This window comes from Lissotriton vulgaris, chromosome 7 (genome assembly GCF_964263255.1).
Source record: "Lissotriton vulgaris chromosome 7, aLisVul1.2, whole genome shotgun sequence".
Classification (NCBI taxonomy): Eukaryota; Metazoa; Chordata; class Amphibia; order Caudata; family Salamandridae; genus Lissotriton; species Lissotriton vulgaris.
The window spans coordinates 947887853-947910803 of NC_141695.1; the positions used below are offsets into that span (position 1 = coordinate 947887853).

Consider the following 22951-nt stretch of genomic DNA (forward strand, 5'->3'; position numbering starts at 1 on the left):
ACAAAAAATGCATCTCTGTACAGCGGAGTATATCAGTGACAAACATCTACTAACAGGGCTTCAGAGTGGGTCTTGGAATCAAAACTGAATTGTTAAAATTGTGGCTGATATAGATTGAATGTTGTGTAGCAGCTATTCCCGCCTTCTTGTTCTGTGTATCTTGCTGCGGCTTTCAACATACCTGTTTTTGATCTAAAGCTCTTCCTCCTCGAAAGCCATTTTGAATTTAAGGACACTGTTCTCAAATAGTTCCCACATTATCTCTCACACCATTCTCAAATAGTAACAATGGAAGGCAATATTTCTCAACCAACTCCAATGATCAATGGGTTTGTGCAAGGTTTCCTTGTGTACCCTACCCTCACCAACTTATACTTGGAAATGCTCTCTGAACTTTGTAAAGGGACAGGTGTCTCTATTTCCCAATACATAGTCGACACTCATCATTCAGAACCGATGAAAGAAAAGTTCCTCACCCTCGGACAGACAACAACTTAGTTAATTCCATTCTTTCCTAAATACAAAATGTTCTTCAGTCCTCACCTGCTGAAGCAACAAAATACTGTCAAATACTCGCTCTCTCATTCACTCATTGTCGCGTTTCTTACTCCTACACTGGACACTTTCTTTTTTATGATACCCCACGTAAGGGAAATATTACTTACCCTGTAATTGTCGGTTTGTAGCTTGTACTGTTGTAGATTCATATGCTCTGTATTTTCATGCCACCTAATGTTGGGTGGGAACTTTTGCAGTTGTTTATGTGCAGAGATTTTTGTTCACTAGGTGTTTTGTGGCTCCCCCCACATATAGTCTATGCTTGTGTGTCTTTTGCTTTCTCGCCCTAAGTGCACCAGGTATGCCCAGGCGTGGGTCCTGGGCTCACTGTGCCACTGGAATCAAGCTATCCTGGCTGAAGAGGGGGGAAACCCCGAAACCGGTCCTAGGATGCTTGTTTCCAGTCCAGGGAGGACCTGGCTTGGCAATTCGGTCTGGACTGTTCCTATGAGGCACACGGTCAAGACTAATTTGGCCCGGTCTCAACTGAGGTGGTATGGTGAGCAAAAGAATGATGGATTTAACCCAGATCTCTTGACTGGGGGTGAATGTTTTGATTTGTTCTGCTTTCCGTCCATCAATTGTGTCTTTTTCATATAAAGCAGATGCCAATTTTCTTGGTACTGTGTTCACAATGCACCAGGACAAACACTCACCTCAGTCAGTGGAGTGGAGTGAAACTAAGACTACCTGTGCTGTGCATTGTGAAAGGATAGAAAGTGAAGGCGAGAGCGCATGTGAATATTTAGTAACATTTGCAAGCTACAAACAGATGGTTAGAAGGTAAGATTTTCCAGTCGTAGGAAGTATTGCTGTTGAATTTAATGCTCTACATAGACTCTAGAAAAAAAAGTACCTTCACAAAGCAGTGGTTAGCGAGTGGATGACTTGCACCAACAAGACGTGGGCAGTCCTTCTTTGATGTATTTTTATTTTATGCAGTCCACCCCGACAACCCTACTGGTTTGTTTTTAGGACACTCACACAAAGAGTTTTCACTTCAGTGGCATGCTTTATCATCAAGTCCTCGCCATGGATACAGCAATCCTATCTGGTTGGGCACAACCTTGTACAAGGGAGCTCTGAGTGGAAATTTTCTGGAAGGGGGATGGGGTTAAAGATTCTAAAACTGCCTCATGGTGCCCTTGCACGCAATAGGGCAAACAGGAGGTGAAACCGCCAACCACAATCTTTAAAGAAAGTGCAACTACAAGGAGCTGCCCTTCCCCGCTATGTGGCAATTAGCAGGACTCTAGAAAGAACTGGACTGGAGAAGTACCTCAGAAGGTTGTGTAAGTGTGTAGCCTGCAGGAATGAAAGAATGTATGATGCAGTAATAAGGAACAATACCTCTATTTAGCTAGACTACAATAATTATTAGGGATATGACGAGTTTGATGTTGAAGAAAGCCTAGAGACCAAATTAGGGCACTTTAAGGCAGAAACATGTAGACCAGATTTTGATGCAGAGTATATAGTGAGAACTCTTGAAGCCTCAACAACTTGTTTTTAATCTTGTCAAAAGTATTTGCGGGCACCCAGAGGCAATTTTAGAATATTGGATTCCATTCCCCTTCCTGGCACACAGAGGCAATTCTGTTGATTACCCCAGGGATATAAGAATAGCCCTCGGCTGTTTTCAACCAGAGCAACTGAATAACTTCAAAATTTTAATGAAGAGGTATTGTCCTACATTGATGATATATACCTAAAGGCCAATGAATTAATGGAACACTTGGACAGAGTAGACCGCATAGTTCTGGTGTTTGCTCACATGGGCTACAAATTAAATTAAAAAAAAAAAACGAAAATTGCCCATCTTAATGTCCTTTTTTAGGATATAATTTGTGGAATAAAGACAAAAGCTTAGCGACCCATTTAAAAAAAAAGTGAGTTGATCCAACCTCTAATGACTGAAAAAACTACAATCTATTTTAGGATTTTAAAATTTTTGCAGAACATACATTTTGGATTACACAATGTGTAAAGCTATTCTATGACTTGATTAGACCAGACTCTTCAAGCACACATTGGACACAGGAACACACAGATATTTTGAGTTCCATAAAGGCGGATAGGATGGCTTTAAAACATTTACACATTTGTGTAAACCCACAAATCTGGCAATCTGCGTAGTCACTGGACTGTCTGAGTACACTTATATCACATTCACCAAAGGTGAAATAGTACCAATAGCATACGAATCTCATTTATACACATAAATGAATTTTGCATCTACTGAGAAAATACTCAGCGGTACAGACTGCTGTAGTGAGAGAGGACTAGCACAGGATAAATTCATAATTGTTGTAACCCAACCTGTACCGACCTCAGAGGCCGTCACCAAAGCAACCGTTCCAAATGCCCAAGCTTTACATACATGATGGATACAGAAGGGCCTTACTCTCTCACTGAAACAGATGTAGACTACTTATTTGACTCAACATTACAACCACAAGCCTTTTTGCAGTATGAACTAGAATATCCTCTGATGTATGAAATAATCCCTCTAGATCAATATGAATATATCATTTATACTAATGGGACTGCCCAAACTGTCGTAGAGACAAAGCACCAATATTCAGCTGCATGCACAATAGTTAAGGGGCGCATGCATGATGGGAAATTCCATCTTAAAAAAACATATATTCTGTGGGAGACTGCACAGTGCAGCTGGCAGAACTCAAGACCCTAGTGCTGTAGAATATGGATCATGGATTCCCCACAATTATAGTGTGTGATTTGTATTATTGTGTTGAGTCATAATGAATACCTTCACTAATGGGGCCAAATTTAGATTTTGATATTCTGAGGGTTGCAGGGTCAAGCATAAGATGTTTTGGGAAAAAGTGGCAAAGCTGAATGATTGCTAGCCACGGGCTCATGTAATGTATACCTTGAGTGATCTACGAATTGGTATTTACGATGTAGGGAATACTTTGGCTGATGAAGCCGCTACAGCAACAGTTTGTACTGCTGCAATAACTCGCTCTAGTATGAGGATAGACTGAGACATCTTGGTGGCTGTAAATGCTATGCGCAACAAGACGCACCTGCTTAAAGGCATTTCACTCTAGTATTCCTTTAAGTTACTTTTTTTATATATACAGATTGAAGCACAGCTGTGCTTCAAACTATATTTAAAAAAAAATTGAATAAAGAAGATCCTTTGGACATTACTAGCTCTCCAGAAATAATTATTGAGTGCACCTCCTTCTTTCTTTGGAATTCTTTGTATTAGTGGCACCTATCTTTGGCAGGTGCTGGGAGTTGTAGCACCTAATTTCTATAACAATACATTTGGATTAAAAGTGCTTAACCTTGGTTAGCGGTTGTGTTCTTTCATGTAAATACGCCTTTAAGTTAGATGCACATATGCTTACATACCAGGAGGGGGGGATAGAATCATACCCAACACTGATTGCAGACTGGGGTTAATACTGCTCATGAGGGTCTTGCTTCAGCACACACAGGGATTACTGCTACAGTTTCATTATTGCAGCAGCTCTATTGGCGGCTTGGTCTTACTAAACAGACCAAGGACTTTGTCCTCAAATGTGACATCTGCCAGTAGATGAAGGGCTCCACCATTGCACGTCCACCACAGACAACTCTATTAATTTCCAACAAGCTTTTGTGTCTATTTGGGTCACTACAGCCCATACAATCTGACGGGTCTTACAAGGACATCTTGGTGGCATTCATGCTCTAGATTCCTGTGGGTATGGCCACAGCAGTCGGCTGACGCCCGAACTGTTATCAAAGACTTGCGAGTCTTCATTGGGACAGAATCAATAGGCCCACTACATTCCAACCGGGGCCCGGCATTTGGCTCTCGGGCTTACAAAGAGGCCATGGGAAGTTTGGGTGGGAACTTGTGATACTCCTTACCCTATCATCCTGAGAGAAATTCGGATGTCGACAGGAAAAACCATGATTTAAAGAAGTCTTTAACAGCAAGGGTACTAGGCTCAGGTCGCAGTTGGGTACATCACCTGTATGGGGTCCAGAGGGCACTCCATATTAAATTCTGTTCACGTAGAGCCTGTTGGTCACAGGCCTCGATAATGTCGACACAGAATGGCAGAAACACCATTTGACATCAACAAACGTTTGGCTGCTTACAGGAACTAAATTAATTCGAGGACGAGCAAAGCATTGTCCAAGTAAAACGCACCGCCACTGGTGAAGTAAAGGTTGTCCCGCAAGACCCGGTTGGGTCCCGAAGATTGGGCATCTAGTCCGGGAGAAAAATGTAAAATACAAAAAGAGAGTTTGGGCCGTCACACAGAGCGCCTGTACCTGTCCTGGATGTCAAAGGTACCAGAACTGTATTTCTTCTGCCCCATGACGGCCGACGAGACAAAAAGTTTGTCTCTATTGATCTGATCGAGCCACAATATGTGGCAGATTCTCAGCAGTAAGCCACTTGGGCTAATGGGCAGCCACTGCTCTCCTCTTGCTACTAAAGGAGGTTCAGATGGAAGGTTTGATAACTAAAGAAGATTCCTCTCTCCAATGAGAAACAGTAAACAACAATCTTCTCTCTGTTGCAACAACAATCAACTAGTACAGATAGGCAAATTTCGAATCTACAATGTGATGACAATAAAAGCTACGTCAATATGCCACAGAGTCATCATCTAGTTCTACAAAACCTGCTGAGCTGCCAAAAATAGATCGAACAGCTTCTGGCTACTTCATGGACTACGACAACTTCTCAGCGGTTTCAAATGAGCCTGAGACACTACTGCAGTTGCCTCCCCCTTTCAAGCTACAAGTACATGCTCTCTATCTTTGGCTGAAAAAGAAATACTTTGTTACTCCCTGGTTGCACCTCTGAATAACAATTAGATTACTATTTCTGGTCCTCTGGATTGATTAGATGACTGTCTTTTTCCTACTTCTGAATGGACATTATCTCCCAGAACACACTGCAGTACAACATGTAGAAGTTGGTGTTGAAACCACATGCTTCATTGCAATGTGAACAGAGAGACCTGTTCCTGGAGAACATTACAGCGGTACCAATTCTTGAAGGAATACTTTGGGACAGGTCATCGTATGATGTAAAAGGGCCTTCTGAACTTTTCCAAATTCCATATTTGTTTAAAATTGCTTTGGATTAGGTCAACACCGCTAGTACTATTCCTGATGATTGGGACATTGATACACTGGATACTTTACTGGCAGATTTAGAACAATTGACTGCATTTTCTTCTGATGAATTGTATGATGGTACACCTAATTACAGTGATATGTTCAGTTTTCAACATTATGATTACCAGTTTTTGCATAAAGCAAGTATCCCAGTTCTGAAGGAGTAGTGTGGGACAGGATATCATATGATGTACATGGTCCTACTCAACTTTTACAACTTCCATATCTGTTTAAAATTTCTTTAAATTATATCATATCCTCTAATACTATTTCTGATGATTGGGACAGCTATACAGTGCATAATTTGCTAGACGACCTAGAGCAATTGTCTCCATTTTCTTCAGATGTATTGTATGATGATGCATCTAATTACGGTGATATGTTCTGTTATCAACATTATGATCACAATGTTTTGTGTAATGCAAGTATCCCATGTGCTATTTATAATTACACCAAATGGGAACACTGCCCAACTACACAGAAAAGTAGTTCGAAGATATTTGCGCAGAAGTTTGTTTATTTTGACACACTTCACCGGTGATTACACTTTCAGGACCTGCTTAGGCGCCTTGATGCCCTTGGGCTAAGTTGCGCGTTAAAAGATTCCTTTCATTCATTCATTCAGATCAGACTGAGCCTCATGTTTTTACAGGCTTACACCTACATCTGCTAAGAAAAATATGCTAACAAATACAAAGCCGATATATTCTGCTTCTTTTCTTACCCAGCTCACCTGTACAGGGTTTTGACTTTTGGAAAGACACAATAGATGTTAAGTCCGTTTGGGGGACAAAACATTGGCAGGTTCATGGAACTGAGGCCTTCCTTAGAGCAGGTCTAACCCCGCATCAAATGATTTCCTGAATAAGACAGTGCAACAATCAACATGTCTTGGAATAGCTAAGATAAAAGCCTTGAATACAAATTCCCGTATTTGCACGTTTTGAAAATTGGCAACACTTTATACGCTGTAATGAGGATACACTAGAAGCCATGATACGCAATGGCTCCTACAATTCATCAGACCCCCATTGGAAGGGAAGTTTGGTTCGGGTTTTAGACACTAATTTGTGTCAGTCTAGATTCCTTGGTGACACTGAAGGGTTTAAGATCAATAGACCACACTAATGATATGTACAATCTGAACATTTGGGGTGGTGACATCGTTAAGTGTTGGGAATGTATGCCTAGATTGGCTAAAGACCTCAACACTGTCTCAGGTGAAACACTTGTCCCTTGTGTTAGATGACCTGGATCTCAAGGACTTCTTGTTAGGTCCCAGGAACACACATCAAAAGCGCTTCTTATATGCCATATACAATGAACTATGGAAAGTTTCTCAAGAGGAAGGTGCTGAGAGGTTACGTGAAATTGATAGGATTAAATTAGAAAGGGCTCTGGCAGTGGGTGACAATGGCATGACCACATTATCCAATGGGAAAAGGGGAGGGAGGGTTTGAATGGCATCACCAAGCTCAGTGTTAGACTCTAAACAATTTTGTGCATGAAAAAAACTAAAGACCCAAGACTATATAACACACTTAGCACATACAATGATATAAGAATTTAATCTTTTATTATTCTCTTTATCAGTATTTTTTGTAAAAAAAAAAAAATTATTTTGAATATATTTATAAAAAACTGTATCGTATCACATATATTTACATAATCAGTTATCTCTGCATAATGTATACATTTGTATTAAATGTTATACATATATTTAATCAAAAAACCACTACTGTATTATTTTCCAAGACTACCCTGACTGATGCGGATACATCTAGTGCAGATTCTGTACATTGGTTACAGCAACTTTTATATAGGAATTACAATACAATACACAAATTCATAGCTGTTATCACTGGTAATGATGTTTCTTGACTACCACCAACGCGTTTCGGCAAGTTGCCTTCCTCAGGATTTCCTTTACCAGTGGTTTTAAATTCAAATCTATTTGATCTTGACTGAAATGTGAACTGGCTGCAACTCGGTATGTGTGGATAGCTGGTTGACCAGAAGGTTGTGTTTGCCAGGATCTTTTATGTATTTGCTGATCAGATCTTAATTAACCCGACACAAATATTTCAACATCTAGGAGAGAATTCACTTGGCTTGAAAGTCCCATAGAACTTTATTTTCTAGTTCTTTTATCCTTGTCTGAAAAGAGCACAGGGTTTAGGTTGTCATAGTGATGCAGAGATCTTCTTTTATTTTGTAAAATAGTTCTGTCTTTATCTTGATGGTTTAACGGCTGATACTCGGTGTTTGTAGATAACCAGTAGTATCGGTGACACTATTTCTCTTGATCTTTGATTAACTGTCTAGTCTGCCACCCACGATCGATAAATATTTAACTTGTGAAGGAGATTAATTTGATAAAATGCGAGGTCTGTATTTCCTCCTTTCGTACTGGCAGGACTGACATTTCTCAGATCGATCTGAATCACCGATAGCCTCAAGGATATATTCACTGGGAAACAAAGTATCACCTGCATTTGACATAGTGCAGCAAGACGGGTCTTTTTTACAACATGGGACAGTCACAACTTCGGTCCATTGCGTTATTAAGCTGGACACTTCAAATCTTATGTTCTGGGCACAAGACTACGGAGATATATTAACACCTCCAATCTGTTTTCTTTATGCAATCTAACTGGACGAAAGATATTGATGGCGCAGAGAGTTGCAACGTATACCATGTTGCACATTGAAAGACTAGACCAATTACCTTTCACCACTGACAAAACACCGCCACGGATTATATAATCCATGGATATAATACCCAACCAGTCACAACATTCCAATTCCAAAATTGTCTACAACATCAGCAGGTAGGCAGATATGAAGCATTAGGGGAAGGATTTGTGCATGAATACTGGGAATTACCTTTTTAGTTTTGATGCAGGAATGGGGACATGTAAGTTTGTATCAGTGGATCCGACTGGGAGAATGGTTTGAGTGGGTACTTAGTGTGCAAGGAGATTTCCCTTCATGGGCTGTAAACTTGTCTTGTTATCTGAAGGGTTCACCGGCCACCGTGATTCATCCAGTATTCAGGCTACTTTAATGGGCGTTATTTGATGGTGAACAATCAAGGGCATCACCCCTCGTCAGCCAGGCTATCTTGACTCCAGTGGCACAGTCAGCCCAGGGACCAGGTCTGGGCAGCCCAGGACCCACGTCTGGGCATACCCGGCGTAATTAGGGCGAGAAAACAAAAAGCACACAGATGATGGAAGGAATGCAGAGCAAATCAAACATATCAGTCAAGGGATCCGGGTTAAATCCAATGTTCTTTCGCTCACCATGCCAACCTAGTTTAGACCCAGCCATATGCAAATCAGTCTTGACCCTGTGCCTCATGGGAACAATCTAGTCCGAATTGCCAATCCAGATCCTCCCTGGACCGGAAACAAGCATTCTGGGATCAGTTTCAGTGCATCACCCCTCATCAGCCAGGCTAGCTTGAATCCAGTGCCACAGTGAGCCTGGGACCCAAGTCTGGGCATACCCGGCTCACTTAGGGCGAGAAAGTATAAGACACACAGGGGTGAATGTTTGACATTGTGCAGCATACTGTCCATCAATTGTTTTTTAGGTCTCGCCTATTCCATTCCGCAAGGAATGAATATGCGAGTCTAATGCAGCTAAACCACTACTTAAACCAAAGGCTCACCAAAGGCTCTTCCAAGGCTCTCAAAAGACTCTCAAGCAGATTTTCAACAGTTCACGCGAATCACGTGACCACACAAGCACGCGCATTTCCCCTACAGGCTTCGCCAGCGTGCTTAAACCCATTTGCTCCTGGGCTTCAAATTAAAGCCATCTGTTGCTTCCCCAGCACACTCAGCCTCACTTCTCCTCCCCCTAATTAACACACACTTCTTTCACGGCCGCGAGGCCGCGCTTCAAAGGGATCCGCTCCCCCGCCCCTAAAAGCTTCTGTCCGCGATGTTCATTCAGACCCTGTCTCTCCCACCTACTCCCTTTCTCTACTTTTAGTCAGGCTCTCGCTGTTACGCGCTCTCTCCCCCCTCCCCTCTTTCCTACATATTGCCCCTTTGTTTCTCTCTTCTCTGTTTTATATCGACCGCCTCTCAATACCATTTATTTTCCCCTCTGCCTTTCTCTTCAACTCTCCCCCGCCCACTGCTTCACACTTCACGGCCAGATCGGCTCTTGTGAACACACGGCAGCCCGGGCCTCTCCTTGCTGGGTTTGAGGTAGAGGCGCCAATCAAAGGGTCTCCGGGACTGAACCAGCTGTCTGAGGGCAACGCCCGCCCACCACCCACCACCCCCCAAACAAAACGCCAGAAACTTATTATGCACCTATGTTTGGTTCATCTTTGCAGCGCTGTAAATAAACCCAGAGCGACACTCTCCAGACATGAACGTATCAAAAACATTGGCAATAAACTCCGGATTGCCCATGCAGTTATTTTCCTCCTGGTACTCTTCCTACCCCCTTCCTGTACTGCCAACCCCTCCATTCTGCAGCCTCTTTATCCGGTCTCTCCTTACCACTCTCTCTAGCCTCGCTCACGCCCCTCACTTCGCCCCATTTCCTCTACCGATCTGTCCCAGACTTTTTCCCTCGCCAGCATCCTCTCTTTTACATTCAGACCCTGTCTCTCACACCTACTCCCTTTCTCTACTTTTGGTCAGGCTCTCGCTGTTACGCGCTCTCTCCCCCCTCCCCTCTTTCCTACATATTGCCCCTTTGTTTCTCTCTTCTCTGCTTTATATCTACCGCCTCTCAATACCATTTCTTTTCCCCTCTGCCTTTCCCTTCAACTCTCCCCCGCCCACTGCTTCACACTTCACGGCCGCGTCTCGCATTTCTCCTCCCCCTCCCCACAGCAATGCCAATTTTTTTTGGTTACCACCTAATTAGGCGATGGGGGAAGGCCCCAGTTTTCCTGCTTGGCTTTGTCCCACCTTGCTACATCACAGCCTCCACTCACCGACCCCTGGATAACATGTTATGTGAAAGCACACAACAGTAGCATCGTTAGTACCGCCAAAATACTGCATTACAGTTAACTAAATACAAAACAACCCCAATCTTTATTTAGCAGTAGGGGCAGCAGGTAATATCTTCCAACCCCCCACCCCTTCCTTTGGGCGTCCCTTGAATAGACCCTGTGCATGTGCAGATCGGCTCTTGTGAACACACGGCAGCCCGGGCCTCTCGTTGCTGGGTTTGAGGTAGAGGCGCCAATCAAAGGGTCTCCGGGACTGAACCAGCTGTCTGAGGGCAACGCTCGCCCACCACCCCCCAAACAAAACGCCAGAAACTTATTATGCGCCTATGTTTGGTTCATCTTCGCAGCACTGTAAATAAACACGGAGCGACACTCTCCAGACATGAACATATCAAACACATTGGCAATAAACTCCGGATTGCCCATACAGTTATTTACCTCCTGGTACTCACCCTACCCCCCTTCCTGTACCGCCAACCCCTCCATTCTGCCGCCTCTTTATCCGGTCTCTTCCTACCACTCTCTCTAGCCTCGCTCATGCCCCTCACTTCGCCCCATTTCCTCTACCGATCTGTCCCAGACTTTCTCCCTCGCCACCATGCTCTTTTACATTCAGACCATGTCACTCCCACCTACTCCCTTTCTCTACTTTTAGTCAGGCTCTCGCTGTTACGCGCTCTCTCCCCCTCCCCCCTTTCCTACATATTGCCCCTTTGTTTCTCTCTTCTCTGCTTTATATCGACCGCCTCTCAATACCATTTCTTTTCCCCTCTGCCTTTCTCTTCAACTCTTCTCATCTCCCTGCTCTCGCTCTACCTCCCTGCTTACACCCACCCCTCTATCCACACCCTGTGATGTCAGCTTACAGGCCCTCTTGACGCACATGGAATCTAGCCGACTCTCACTGAGAGTGACTATTTTAAGTGAAAGTTGATGACTTTATGTAAGGCACTGGTTTTTAAATGCCGCAAACTTTTATCCCCCTCCTGTGATGTGAAACAAATTTCTGGACGCGGCCGCCTATCGCCAGCTGCAGGCCAAAACTGCAGGCCTCACACCCTCTCACCCTCACTCACCTTCACACCCCCTCACCCTCCTCCTCACACCCCCTCACTCACCCTCCCAACCCTCACCCTCACTCACGTTCACCCCTCACACACCCTCACTCACCCTCACCCACCCTCACTCACCTTCATACCCCCTCACACCCTCATCCTCCTCACCCTCACACCTCCTCACCATCACACACCCTCACATCCTCACACCCTCACCCACTCTCACACACCATCACTCACCTTCACACCCTCACACCCCCTCATCCTCACACACCCTCACACCCGCACTCACCCTCACTCACCTTCACCCCTCACCCTCACACAACCTCACTCACTCTCACACCCTCACCTTCGCACACCCTCTCACCCTCACTCACCCTCACCCTTCCTCACTCACACCTTCACCCTCACCCACCGTCACATCCTCACACACCCTCACTCACATTAACACCCTCACCCTCACACCCTCACCACCTCATCCGCACACACCCTCACTCACCCTCACAACCTCACTCACCTTCACCCCTCACACAGCATCACCCTCACACACCCTCACCCCCTCACTCTCACACCCTCACTCACCATCACCCCTCACACACCCTCACACACCATCACTCACCCTCACACCCCCTCACTCACCCTCACAACCCTCACTCACCCTCACAACCCTCACTCACCTTCACCCCTCACACACCCTCACCCTCACACACCATCACTCACCCACCCTCACACCCTCACCATCACACACCCTCATATCCTCACCCTCACCCACTTTCACACCCTCACCCACCCTCACACCTCCTCACTATCACACACCTGCACACCCTCACTCACACTCACCACCCTCACACACCCACACCCTCACATCCTCACCAACCCACACCCTCATCCTCGCACACCCTCACCCACTTTCACACCCTCACATCCTCCCCCCTCATCCTCACTCACCCTCACACCTCCTCACCATCACACACCCTCACACACCCACACCATATCGCCCTCCCTCTATCTATTGCCCTCCCTCTATCTATCTATTGCCCTCCCTCTATCTATCTATTGCCCTCCCTCCATCGCCCTTCCTCTATCTATCGCCCTCCCTCTATCTATCTATCGCCCTCCCTCTATCTATCTATCGCCCTCCCTCTATCTATCTATCGCCCTCCCTCTATCTATCTATCGCCCTCCCTCTATCTATCTATCGCCCTCCCTCTATCTATCTATCGCCCTCCCTTTATCTATCTATCTCCCTCTATCTATCTATCTCCCTCTATCTATCTCCCTCTATCTATCTATCTCCCTCTATCTATCTATCTCCCTCTATCTCAGGGGTCTCCAACAGGTCGATCGCGAGCTACCGGTAGCTCGCCATCAGCCTACCGGTAGCTCGCGGTCCGATGCCCACTTTAGTACCCTATCACTGTCATTATGTCTTTTTTAGGCCTTTTTGGCCTCGTCTGTTCTTGTCGGTGTTTCTTCCGGTATCACACTGCTGCTATTGGCTAATAAGTTAGCAGGGGCGGGGAGAAGTGGGTGATGTCGACCTGGTAGAAGCAGGGTTAGTTTGCAGCTCTACGGGGACCTGCAATGCACAATTTGTACATCGCTGTGGAATTGGGGCTAGCTGCGTGATTCCAGCAATCAAATGGAGAATCACTCAGCCCTGCTGCGGCCTCCTTAATACTACGTGGGCTGTCACAGCATGAGCATCATGGAGCAGTAACCCCCCATGAATCAGAGGGGCGGTGCTTTACCTTTTATTTCTGGCAAGGCGCGCCTGCCCAACCCCCATGACCACGCAGGGTGTCTGGACAATGTCGATCACTCGATAATAGCTTAAATTTGCCATTTCTGGTGCCAGCCGCTACTAGGCTCAAGTAGCACCTTTTAACTACGTAGAAGGCAGAGGAGGTCATGCTCTTTGGTGCCGGATGTACTATGCATCGGAAAATGTGTGTTTTATTTCTGAGGCCAGCCCACTCCAAGCACTAGCAAACAATGATTGCCACCAGTAAAAACAGGAGGAACACTGACCTGAGACTTCCTGCGGGTGTTGGAGGGTGCATAGGGCACACTGTCACTCCAGATTGCATAGAGAGGGCCCTCTCCTGACGGGCCTGCATGTTGGAGAGGCTGGGGCACACACCTGTTGTTTAATCACCCTGTTCCCAGCCGCACTGAACTGTCTTTAAAAAGACTGCTGCTGCCTTTAAAAAGATTCCTTGCAGCCACGGTAGAACAGCATTGCAGGCAGCATGCAGTCCTTGCACTCTGCTGAGCCCGAGGGTCAGTCAAGAGAGAAATCTGCATTTTTGCCTAGCATGACGCCAGCAGCAGTGCACAAGCATTGACTGAGGCCACAGAGCGACGAGTGATGCCTACAGCCAGCAGTGTCCTTGACATGATGCCACTCCACCTGCGGGAGCATGCCCCCTTCAGAGAGAGCGCCTCTGCCCCTGTTGTACGTGCGATGCCAGCAAGTAAGTCATATGCTTAGTTCATAACTAGTCTTAAGTAGTTTAAAAAACCTTGGTGCAGCTTACATGTGTAATCGTTTTTGATTTATGCTTGGCCTGAGGTCGCTGTGTAGTATTGCATAGAGGGGCGTCTGTATCTGTATAAATTAAACAACAAGAGAGTAAAGTATGCATCTCACCCTTAATTTATCCTATATTTAAAAAAAAAAGAAAATAGACCGTGACGCCTTCTACTAATGTCCATAAGATCATGCATTTTGTGCAGTTAGTTTTTAAGTCTATGACCAAACTGCTTTATTTTGACACTAAATAAAAAATATGCTTTCCTCTTTAAAGGGTGAGCATATAAGTGAAGTTATTTGAACACATTTTTCGAGGCCTGCTCTGTTTTAAGGTCAGACACTGTGGTTCGTGACCTTCCATTTGAGAAGTTTTATATCTGTTTCAGAACTTTTCATGTTTCAGAAGTGGGCAATTTGTGATATTTGTTTCCATGGATATTATGCTTAAATGTCATACATAAGCAACCTGAAAACTCGACAGCTGTGAAGTTGTTTCTGGCCACAAACCGGTCCCAGGAACATCATTTTACATTTCTTTTCATTAAAATGTAATGAATTGATGAGAAAAAGGTATAATAACTTCCTGGCTTCGGTTTGTGCCTAGGGACAACTTACAAGAACTACCTTATTTAAAAAAAATCCCTGAAAAACACTGCTTTAATTTAATGAAATAATGGGAGAAATTTAAAATCAAGTTTTAATTTCATGGCACAATGAGCATTAGGCTCAACACCTCACTTTTTTTTTTTAATGTATCCCATTTGAAAAAAGTACCTAACCCCTGCAGTGGCTATATTTTTCTGAGGCCAATGAACAAGGAAAGCTGAAACATGAATCAAACTTAGGTGTATGACCTTCCTTGCACTAGCACATGTTTTAAAATATTGCAAATGAGGACACAAAAGTCATACAAAAATGGTATCCATTAAAAAATGACGTTCTTTTATTTCTCCAACATGGAGAAGCTTTTCAACGAGTTTTAAAAAAATGAAACAGTCATGGACTGCCACCGTCCCTTGTGTTATGACAATGCTATATTAATGTACTAAGATGCATGCACATGTAACAGCTTTATATCCTCTTGGGTGAGATTTTTGCACAGTGCACACCATGACCTCAAGCATTTCAAGTTACAGTTATGTGTGATAATAAAGTTGTATTGCAGCATTTATATTTAGAGCTTATTACCCCTTTGTGGGGCACGGAGGTACTTGCATACACGGCCAGCAAGCTATGCCATGTAGGGTGTGTGGTTGGTATGGTGTTGTCATTGTCTTGTGATCCTGTGTGGCAGCGTTTCCGTGTCATACGTGATGACCATCAAGGTGCCTTTACTGTGTTATGGGACGGAGCAGTATAGTGGATGACCAGGTATGAGAGACAGAGATTCAGTTTATGGCTTTCAACATGCTGGTAGCTTTTCACAGCTCTACAAGTCCCTATAATTTTATGATTGTAGTGTGCTTAGCTGGTGACTGCAGAGGCCAGGATCACACAATCTGTTGAAGTGAGAAGCTGGAATAGGTTTTCTGGTTTCATGTTGTGCATTGCATATACTAAATAGGCAGCTCTTTCTCTGTAGTGGCCCTTTAGTCAATGAAGCTGTGCGTAGGGGGACTCTAGGAACAATTCGCGAGTTGCTCGGCCTTTAGTAGCTCACGTCGGTTTTCACTGATCAGAAGTAGCTCTCACTACAGAAAAGGTTGGAGACCCCTGCTCTATCTATCTATCTCCCTCTATCTATCTATCTCCCTCTATCTATCTCACTCTATCTATCTCCCTCTATCTATCTATCGCCCTCCCTCTAGCTATCTAATCGCCCTCCCTCTAGCTATCTATCGCCCTCACTCAATCTATGGCACCACCACAGCATCACCCAGGGGCACCACAGCATCACCCAGGGGCACCACAGCATCACCCAGGGGCACCACAGCATCACTCAGGGGCACCACAGCATCACTCAGGGGCACCACAACATCACTATGCGCCACCACAGTATCAATCTGTGCAACCATTCAACAATAACTGGTTCAAATAAGTTCTCTCAATGTTTCAAGATTTATTACAAATGTCACAAAAAGATGGTAATATTTCACTTCTGTTCTTGGATTTTCGTCACAATAAAATACACTGAACATAATCTTCACAAAAATTATTTACAAAACTTTAAGCTATTGCCATTATAAATTACAATAACTTTTATTTAAGTATTAATTATTTTAAAAAAAATTAAAAGCCATTGTTATTTGTAATATCAATACATCTAAGTCACGTAAATACAAAACATGTTGCAATACAAATGCTATAGGTGTCACATTTGCAAAAGATAAAAGTATTGGCATTGTAAAATGACAAAGCTATTAAATTTGCTATTTTCAAAACCAGCACATAAATAAATTATGTGTCATTTACAAGACCAATAGCTCAAACTTTCCTAATGCGAGACCTATTGCATTGCAAATGCTTGCTTTGAATTTGTCACCCCGAGTGGGATGGGTATGCCCACAAGTGGGTCCTGTGCTCTATATGCTACTGGAGTCAAGCTAGCCTGGCTGTTGAGGGGTGATGCCCGAAACCGGTCCAAGGATGCTTGTTTCCAGACTAGGGAGGACTTGGGCCTGCAGTTCTGGCTGGACTGTTTCCAAGGGGAACAGGGTCAAGACTGATTTGCATATGACTGAGTCTGAATTGGAAAGGCATGGGGAGCAAAAAAAACTATGGATTTAGGCCCAGATCTCTGTACTGGGGTGAATGTTTGACACTTTGCAGCATTCTGTCCATCAATTGTTCTTGATACAAAGGGAGTAGCACACTTTTTTTTTTAATGAATTGGCTCTGTATGGGTTGGTACCTTCGGAGTAATTCTATTGTTTATTCACTTCGTACTGGGAAACATTTTTGGAGGCCTACCGCTTGTCCTGATTCTTGTGGCTCGGATTTGTATTATAATTTTTCTGCAATGCAATGCGCATGATACACCGCTTGGCACACCTCAGCTTCTAAAACTAAATGAGCCTTGTTTCTTATTGTTTAGGCCTGTATGGCCTTACTGCTTACAACCTGCATGCCGCTGTCTGCTGTGCACTCATGAAGGTGCACTGGATTTCTACCTTGGTTCGCACTTGGTTGCCCCATTGGACATTGAGGTACTGATGGACCCTTTAAAGGCCCATAAGTATAGTTATCCCTAGTGTATTCCATTGCAGCTGAGCACATTCCTCGAGTCACCCTGGCATGCTTTGGCTCCTAGTGACTTGGATATCAGCTCTGCGGAACGCTTACATGATGTAGTCCCTCCCTTGGGCAGATGCTGTGGGGACTGGATGGGAACACCTTTGCTCTTTACACCTGCTTCGAGGTGCGCCTTTGGGGACGTCGTCTGCGTTGCCGGAAACAGTAATTTAGCGACTACCACTCTGAACACAAACACGTGGCTATTCCGTTTGGTGAGAACTGTTCATTTGGCATGTTTTCGGGGAGGGGGTGGGAGGGGGAGGAAAGTAAAAAAAGGAACAAAATCATGTTTTGTTTTTTTCTCTCTTTCTTGCCTTTGACACATTGGCTTTCTGTGTACTTGGAGTTTCAAACTGACAGATGGTAATTTTTAAATGATTGTTTTTAATAGTTTTTTTTAGATTACTTAAAGGTGCTTTTTAAAGTGCTTTAACATTTAATAGATTTTATAATGTTATATAGCCTGCTGTTTTAAACAGTTTTAGGTCGACCCTTAGTATAAGGATTGGGTGTTATATGCCTGGGTTAGGCCCATAGAGCAATGCTGTACATTTTCTTGCATGATCTTCTTTCTGCACTATAACATTTTATGTTAACTATTTGCACATATTCGCAAGCGTGACAATGTTGGATTAGCTTCTCTGAAGCTGCTTTGTTGACACATTTTGCTTCACGCATCATTATCATGAATCCCTCGTACACAGAGTACAAAGCCTTTGCATATGCTGTACAATATCGTTCTATCTCCATCCACGGGGTGACAGGGCTCTCTGCATACCCCTAACAATGCTAATTTGTATATACACATTGCAAGGATGCTTTTTATTATAAATAAATAAGCATTTCTGGGGGTTAGCCAGAGGAGACACTTCTGCTGACATCAAGAGGACCCTGCATGCTGATGCTTTGCCCAGTAGCTGTCTAACACCTCCGTGACGGGTGTCCAGTTCGTGGCCAAGAGGATTCTTGGCTATACACCCGCACAGACAACCTAGACACACATAGGATAGAGACTGCATAACAGGAGTACGCCTAATTCCTAAATACATACACAGTTCCTAGCACCATGGTGGAACTATACCTGCTATTTACTATTGTGGTGCTTGTAATCACTTTCATATGCTTCTTCCTATTGACTATAGCAACATGTGTACTCTGTACAAGAATAACTTTGGTTCAATAAATACATTGAAGAATGTTCCATTGTGTATTCTCTGTATATTTCTCTGATAACAAGAGTGCAAGATTGACTGAGCAAAAGGGTTCTGGATCTGTTTCCATGATCCCTGAAGGGTCAGGGCGTTCATGTTTAGAGGTTGCCAATAACCATTCGCTCCCTGTTCAGGCTAGGGGGGTTTATGATGGCACTGTCAGTTAGCTTGTCTATAGGACAACATATACTCTGGGGTGCATGGAATCAGTCTAAGAACCGCACCCGTTTATGCTATCCACAAGCGCTCAGGTCCTATGGATTAGTGGGAACTACAAGACACTGGGGCTGCATTTAGGACAAAATCGTAAGGACGACTTCTCTAGAACACCCTCCTTCCTATCAGTCTTTTTCGGTAAGACCCAAGTTTGTTCCAGGATGCTGTGTTAAATCCTACGTGGGCACCAATGTGGTAGATGTTCTTTTGTTGCATGTGGTGAATTATTGATAACTAGAACCAAAAGTTGCTGAAAAGATGATGTTGGACCCGAATACAAAATAAAAGAAACTGAGGTGGAGTCTTGTCCTGATGGATTCTGGACAAGAAAGGAGTCACTAAAGATCATACCAAAAACTTCTAATAAAAACAACTTGCAAACGTCCATGCCCTACATTAGATGACAAGAGTTTGTAGAGCAGGTGTATCTGCAGCAACTCACGCTACAAACACAAAATTGCCAACATGGCTAACTTTCACATCTACGACTTTGAGAAAAACAATGCAGATTCTTCCACTGGCTTGTATACAAACCGCTGCTCACACACTAATTCTATCATGTGTAGTGATGCTCAGTAAGCCACCCCGATGCCTCTTAAATAATGTCTTGCATGGTAATGTATCCCTCTGTCAAGGAAATTTGATCACATCACTTCAACACTAGTTGAGCTACGCAGGCTTCTCATAGAAACCAGAATAACATTTAAATTGGGTTGTCTAGCCTACAATGCAGTCTATTTCATACCCCTTACCCGGCTTATCTGCTCAAGCTCTCTGACAGCAAAACTACAGAATCTCCCAAGCCTTCTATTAGTCTTTCTCTAGAAACTTCTTTTTCCTACATAACTCTTATCCTGCTGAGATCAGGACCAAACTTACAATCTAAAAACAAATGGTGGAAGGACTGAAATGTATCTGCCCACTGAGTCATGGTATGGTGATGTTCTCTCCACTCTATTCTACATTACAATTTGGTTACTTGAGACCATACGCACTCACTACTGTTTATCTACCACTAAATACCAACTCACGCTGACTCCTTCACTTACTCAAAACCCTCTTGCTACCTTATCTTGTCCCTCCCTATTTCTCCTCATCGCTCTTTTTTTTCTTTAAACCTGATCTTGACAGTTCCTACCTGGTCTACCCCTTCTCTGCTCACTCTTCTTCTTCCCCACACTCCTTACCTTTCCGCTCCTACTCTATTTACTTGGCTCTTTTCAATGTTACTCATCTTCAGTACCACCTCACTTTCTCCCACTCTCTTCTCCCTGTGTGCGCCCCTCTCAATCTTTCCCCTTCACCTTTTCCTCTTCTTATCCTTCCTACCTTCCTCACTCTATCCCTCATTCCCTCACCTCCCAAGCAATTCCCCTCACACTCCATGATTTCCTTTATACCGTGCCCCTCTTTCTGGCATGCTGCCCCAATGCTTGCTCCTTCTTTTCTTTTTTCAGTACTGTTCTTTAATGTTCTCCTCCTAGTTTCCACTTCACATACGCTGTCCTCTTTCTTTTCCCCTCTCTCCTCTCATTCATCTTCATCATCATGTCTCCTCATCCTTGCCTCCCTGAATCTCTCACCCTACCCTCCCTTCCATGCCATCCCCAACCTTGCTCCTTTCCTTCTCTTCTCTCGTATGCCACGCTCTACTGCACCCGTATCCTCCTATTATGACACATTTTCCCCGTTCCTCCTCTTGTTTATTACTCATCTTGCTCAATGTGCTACGGTTACTATGTCAAGCGCAACTATACTTCTCTGTGACCATGCACAGCAAAAAACTGCTAAAAAATAAGTTGCCTGATACTGCTATGTAAATCAATATATGTTTTAATGTTTTTATTAAGTTTCTATGCAAGCAAAAACATTCACGTCTGTGAGGCAAAGAAACAGTGACAGAGCAAAGCATGAACCCTATCAATATAGCTAGTAAGGACTGTAAAGCTTAATACTTTCATTCCCTGAAAACTCAGGCAACATGCAGGATTTCTGTGTGAGAGGCAAAATTAAGTAACTGCCTCAGCAAACCGGTCTAACTCATGATATATCTGCTAGCAGCCCCAATTCTTTACAAAATTTCAGAGGAAACCGGGAATCTACATAAACCACCTTCTCAAATGCAATTTAACAAGCAGTTCATACCCATAATGTCTCAATTCTAGGATGCATATAATTTCCCCACTTCAGGGCTATGTCAAACTGCATTACCATGAGGCCCAATATTTTTTATAATGCCATATCACATCTTCCTCATTCCAGGTCACCCAGCAGCACAGGAATCTGCCAAACATGAGAAAAATCATCACCCACGTTCTTTTTTTAACAAAAGGCCAATATTTCATCACATGCCCAAATGGTGTGAATAAAAATACCCTCTTCTGCTAAAAAATATGGTTTGCCACAATGGCTCAGGACATATTTGAAGGAGGGGCACTAAGTAGGGGGTACTTTGTATGGCTTACAGTACCTTGGGCACTGTGATAATTTTAAACAAGGCAGTCCACTCCAATAATGAGATTGGCATCTTCCTTCAAGGATGAACATCACTTTCAAAACTAGAAACTGGAAAAAAAACGGTTACATTCCATCAACTGTGCTATCATATTACTGATTTCCAACCCAAGATATGGCAAGCCTTCTGCTCACTCAACTGGAAACAGCATAAAGGTCTGATTTTTCACTCACAGATCTGAAGCAGGACGAATTTTACCCAGATTATCTGGTACCTTTACTACAGCCCATACTCCTTAGAAATGGACACAAGACAACCTACTGACCACCAGGGGCCTGCAAAGTACAACAACAGTAGATTGAGGTGGTAGCATTAATACAGCTCTCCAACTGAAGACTAGAAAGCAGGTCCTTACTAATCCAGCAGGCAGGATCCAGGTTGGAGGTATAATAGTCCTCTTGACTATGCATATCATCACATCTGCTGTAACACAATACCCTAATTTGTAGCTCTTTGTCTGCTTGAAGGTTAGAATTACTTCCATCTATTGTTCCCCAAAAACTTTTAAATTCTATGAGTGATTTTGTTAGTCCACTACTACACATTTAGCAAGCATACACTGAACAAAAATGATTACTTATGTCTATTTTAGTGACCACCTTGTTCTAAGCCGGGACACCCCTTCGGGGGTAGCTGCGCGCTCTATAAACTACATAAAATAAAATAAATAAAATAAGGCCACAAGTCTATGGGGCTTTCGTTATCTTGTTAAGATCACCAATTTCAACTGTAGCTACACATAAGGTATACTACCAGTATGCTCACAAATTCTGTACCATCAAAGCACACTATGCATGATTAACCATTTACCACCTTTTTGATAAATAAAGGCGGCAGGGGGCATAAAAATACACTACCTATTTTACTGAAGAGACATTTTATACATTCAAAAGGACTAATAAATGGGACAGTGTTTTGAGCAAAGAGTTTGACCAAATAAAATACGGCCTGCATTGTAAGGAATGCTCAAAGGCTGCCATTTGCCAAAGCAGATTGAGGACATGACCACTACATGTGATCAATTGAATTTATGTTTATGAATTAACCTTATGTACGCTAAGGAAATCAGGACAAGCCTTATTACCTGGGTCACGCCAGCCTGCACCTCCTCCTCCACCCGACGCTGCAATCCTTCCAACTTATCTTTCAAAAAAGCCAGGTCTTTCAGCTTTGGTGTAGAACCCTGTACAATAAACAGAGAACAATTTAAATCACTCACAATACAAGAAAGTGGAAAATTGAAGTTTTACGGACGAGTTAGTGTGGAATAGAAGAGCAAAGAGATTTTCATCAATATAACATCGAAGAATAAAGAGCTATTTGAGGTTTAAACTCAAAGGAGGTAGGTGTACAACCAGAAAGTACTAAAAGACCCTCAGAATATTGCAGCAGATGATGTGATTGATCACCTCATGGAATTACATTGGCTCCTTTGCCGAGCCACATCTTCAAAACCAGTAACAGAATTTACAGAGCCAT

General features: G+C 43.5%; 1 protein-coding gene across 1 annotated transcript in view; it reads right to left on the reverse strand.

The window, feature by feature from the left end:
- Positions 1–22951, reverse strand: part of LOC147702798 (SLC35A4 upstream open reading frame protein) — a 47410-nt gene that overhangs the window by 12307 nt on the left and 12152 nt on the right. Inside the window, exon 2 of the mRNA XM_086931389.1 lies at positions 22557–22655. Coding sequence (XP_086787515.1) covers positions 22557–22655 — 99 coding nt within the window. The remainder of the gene's footprint in view (positions 1–22556; positions 22656–22951) is intronic.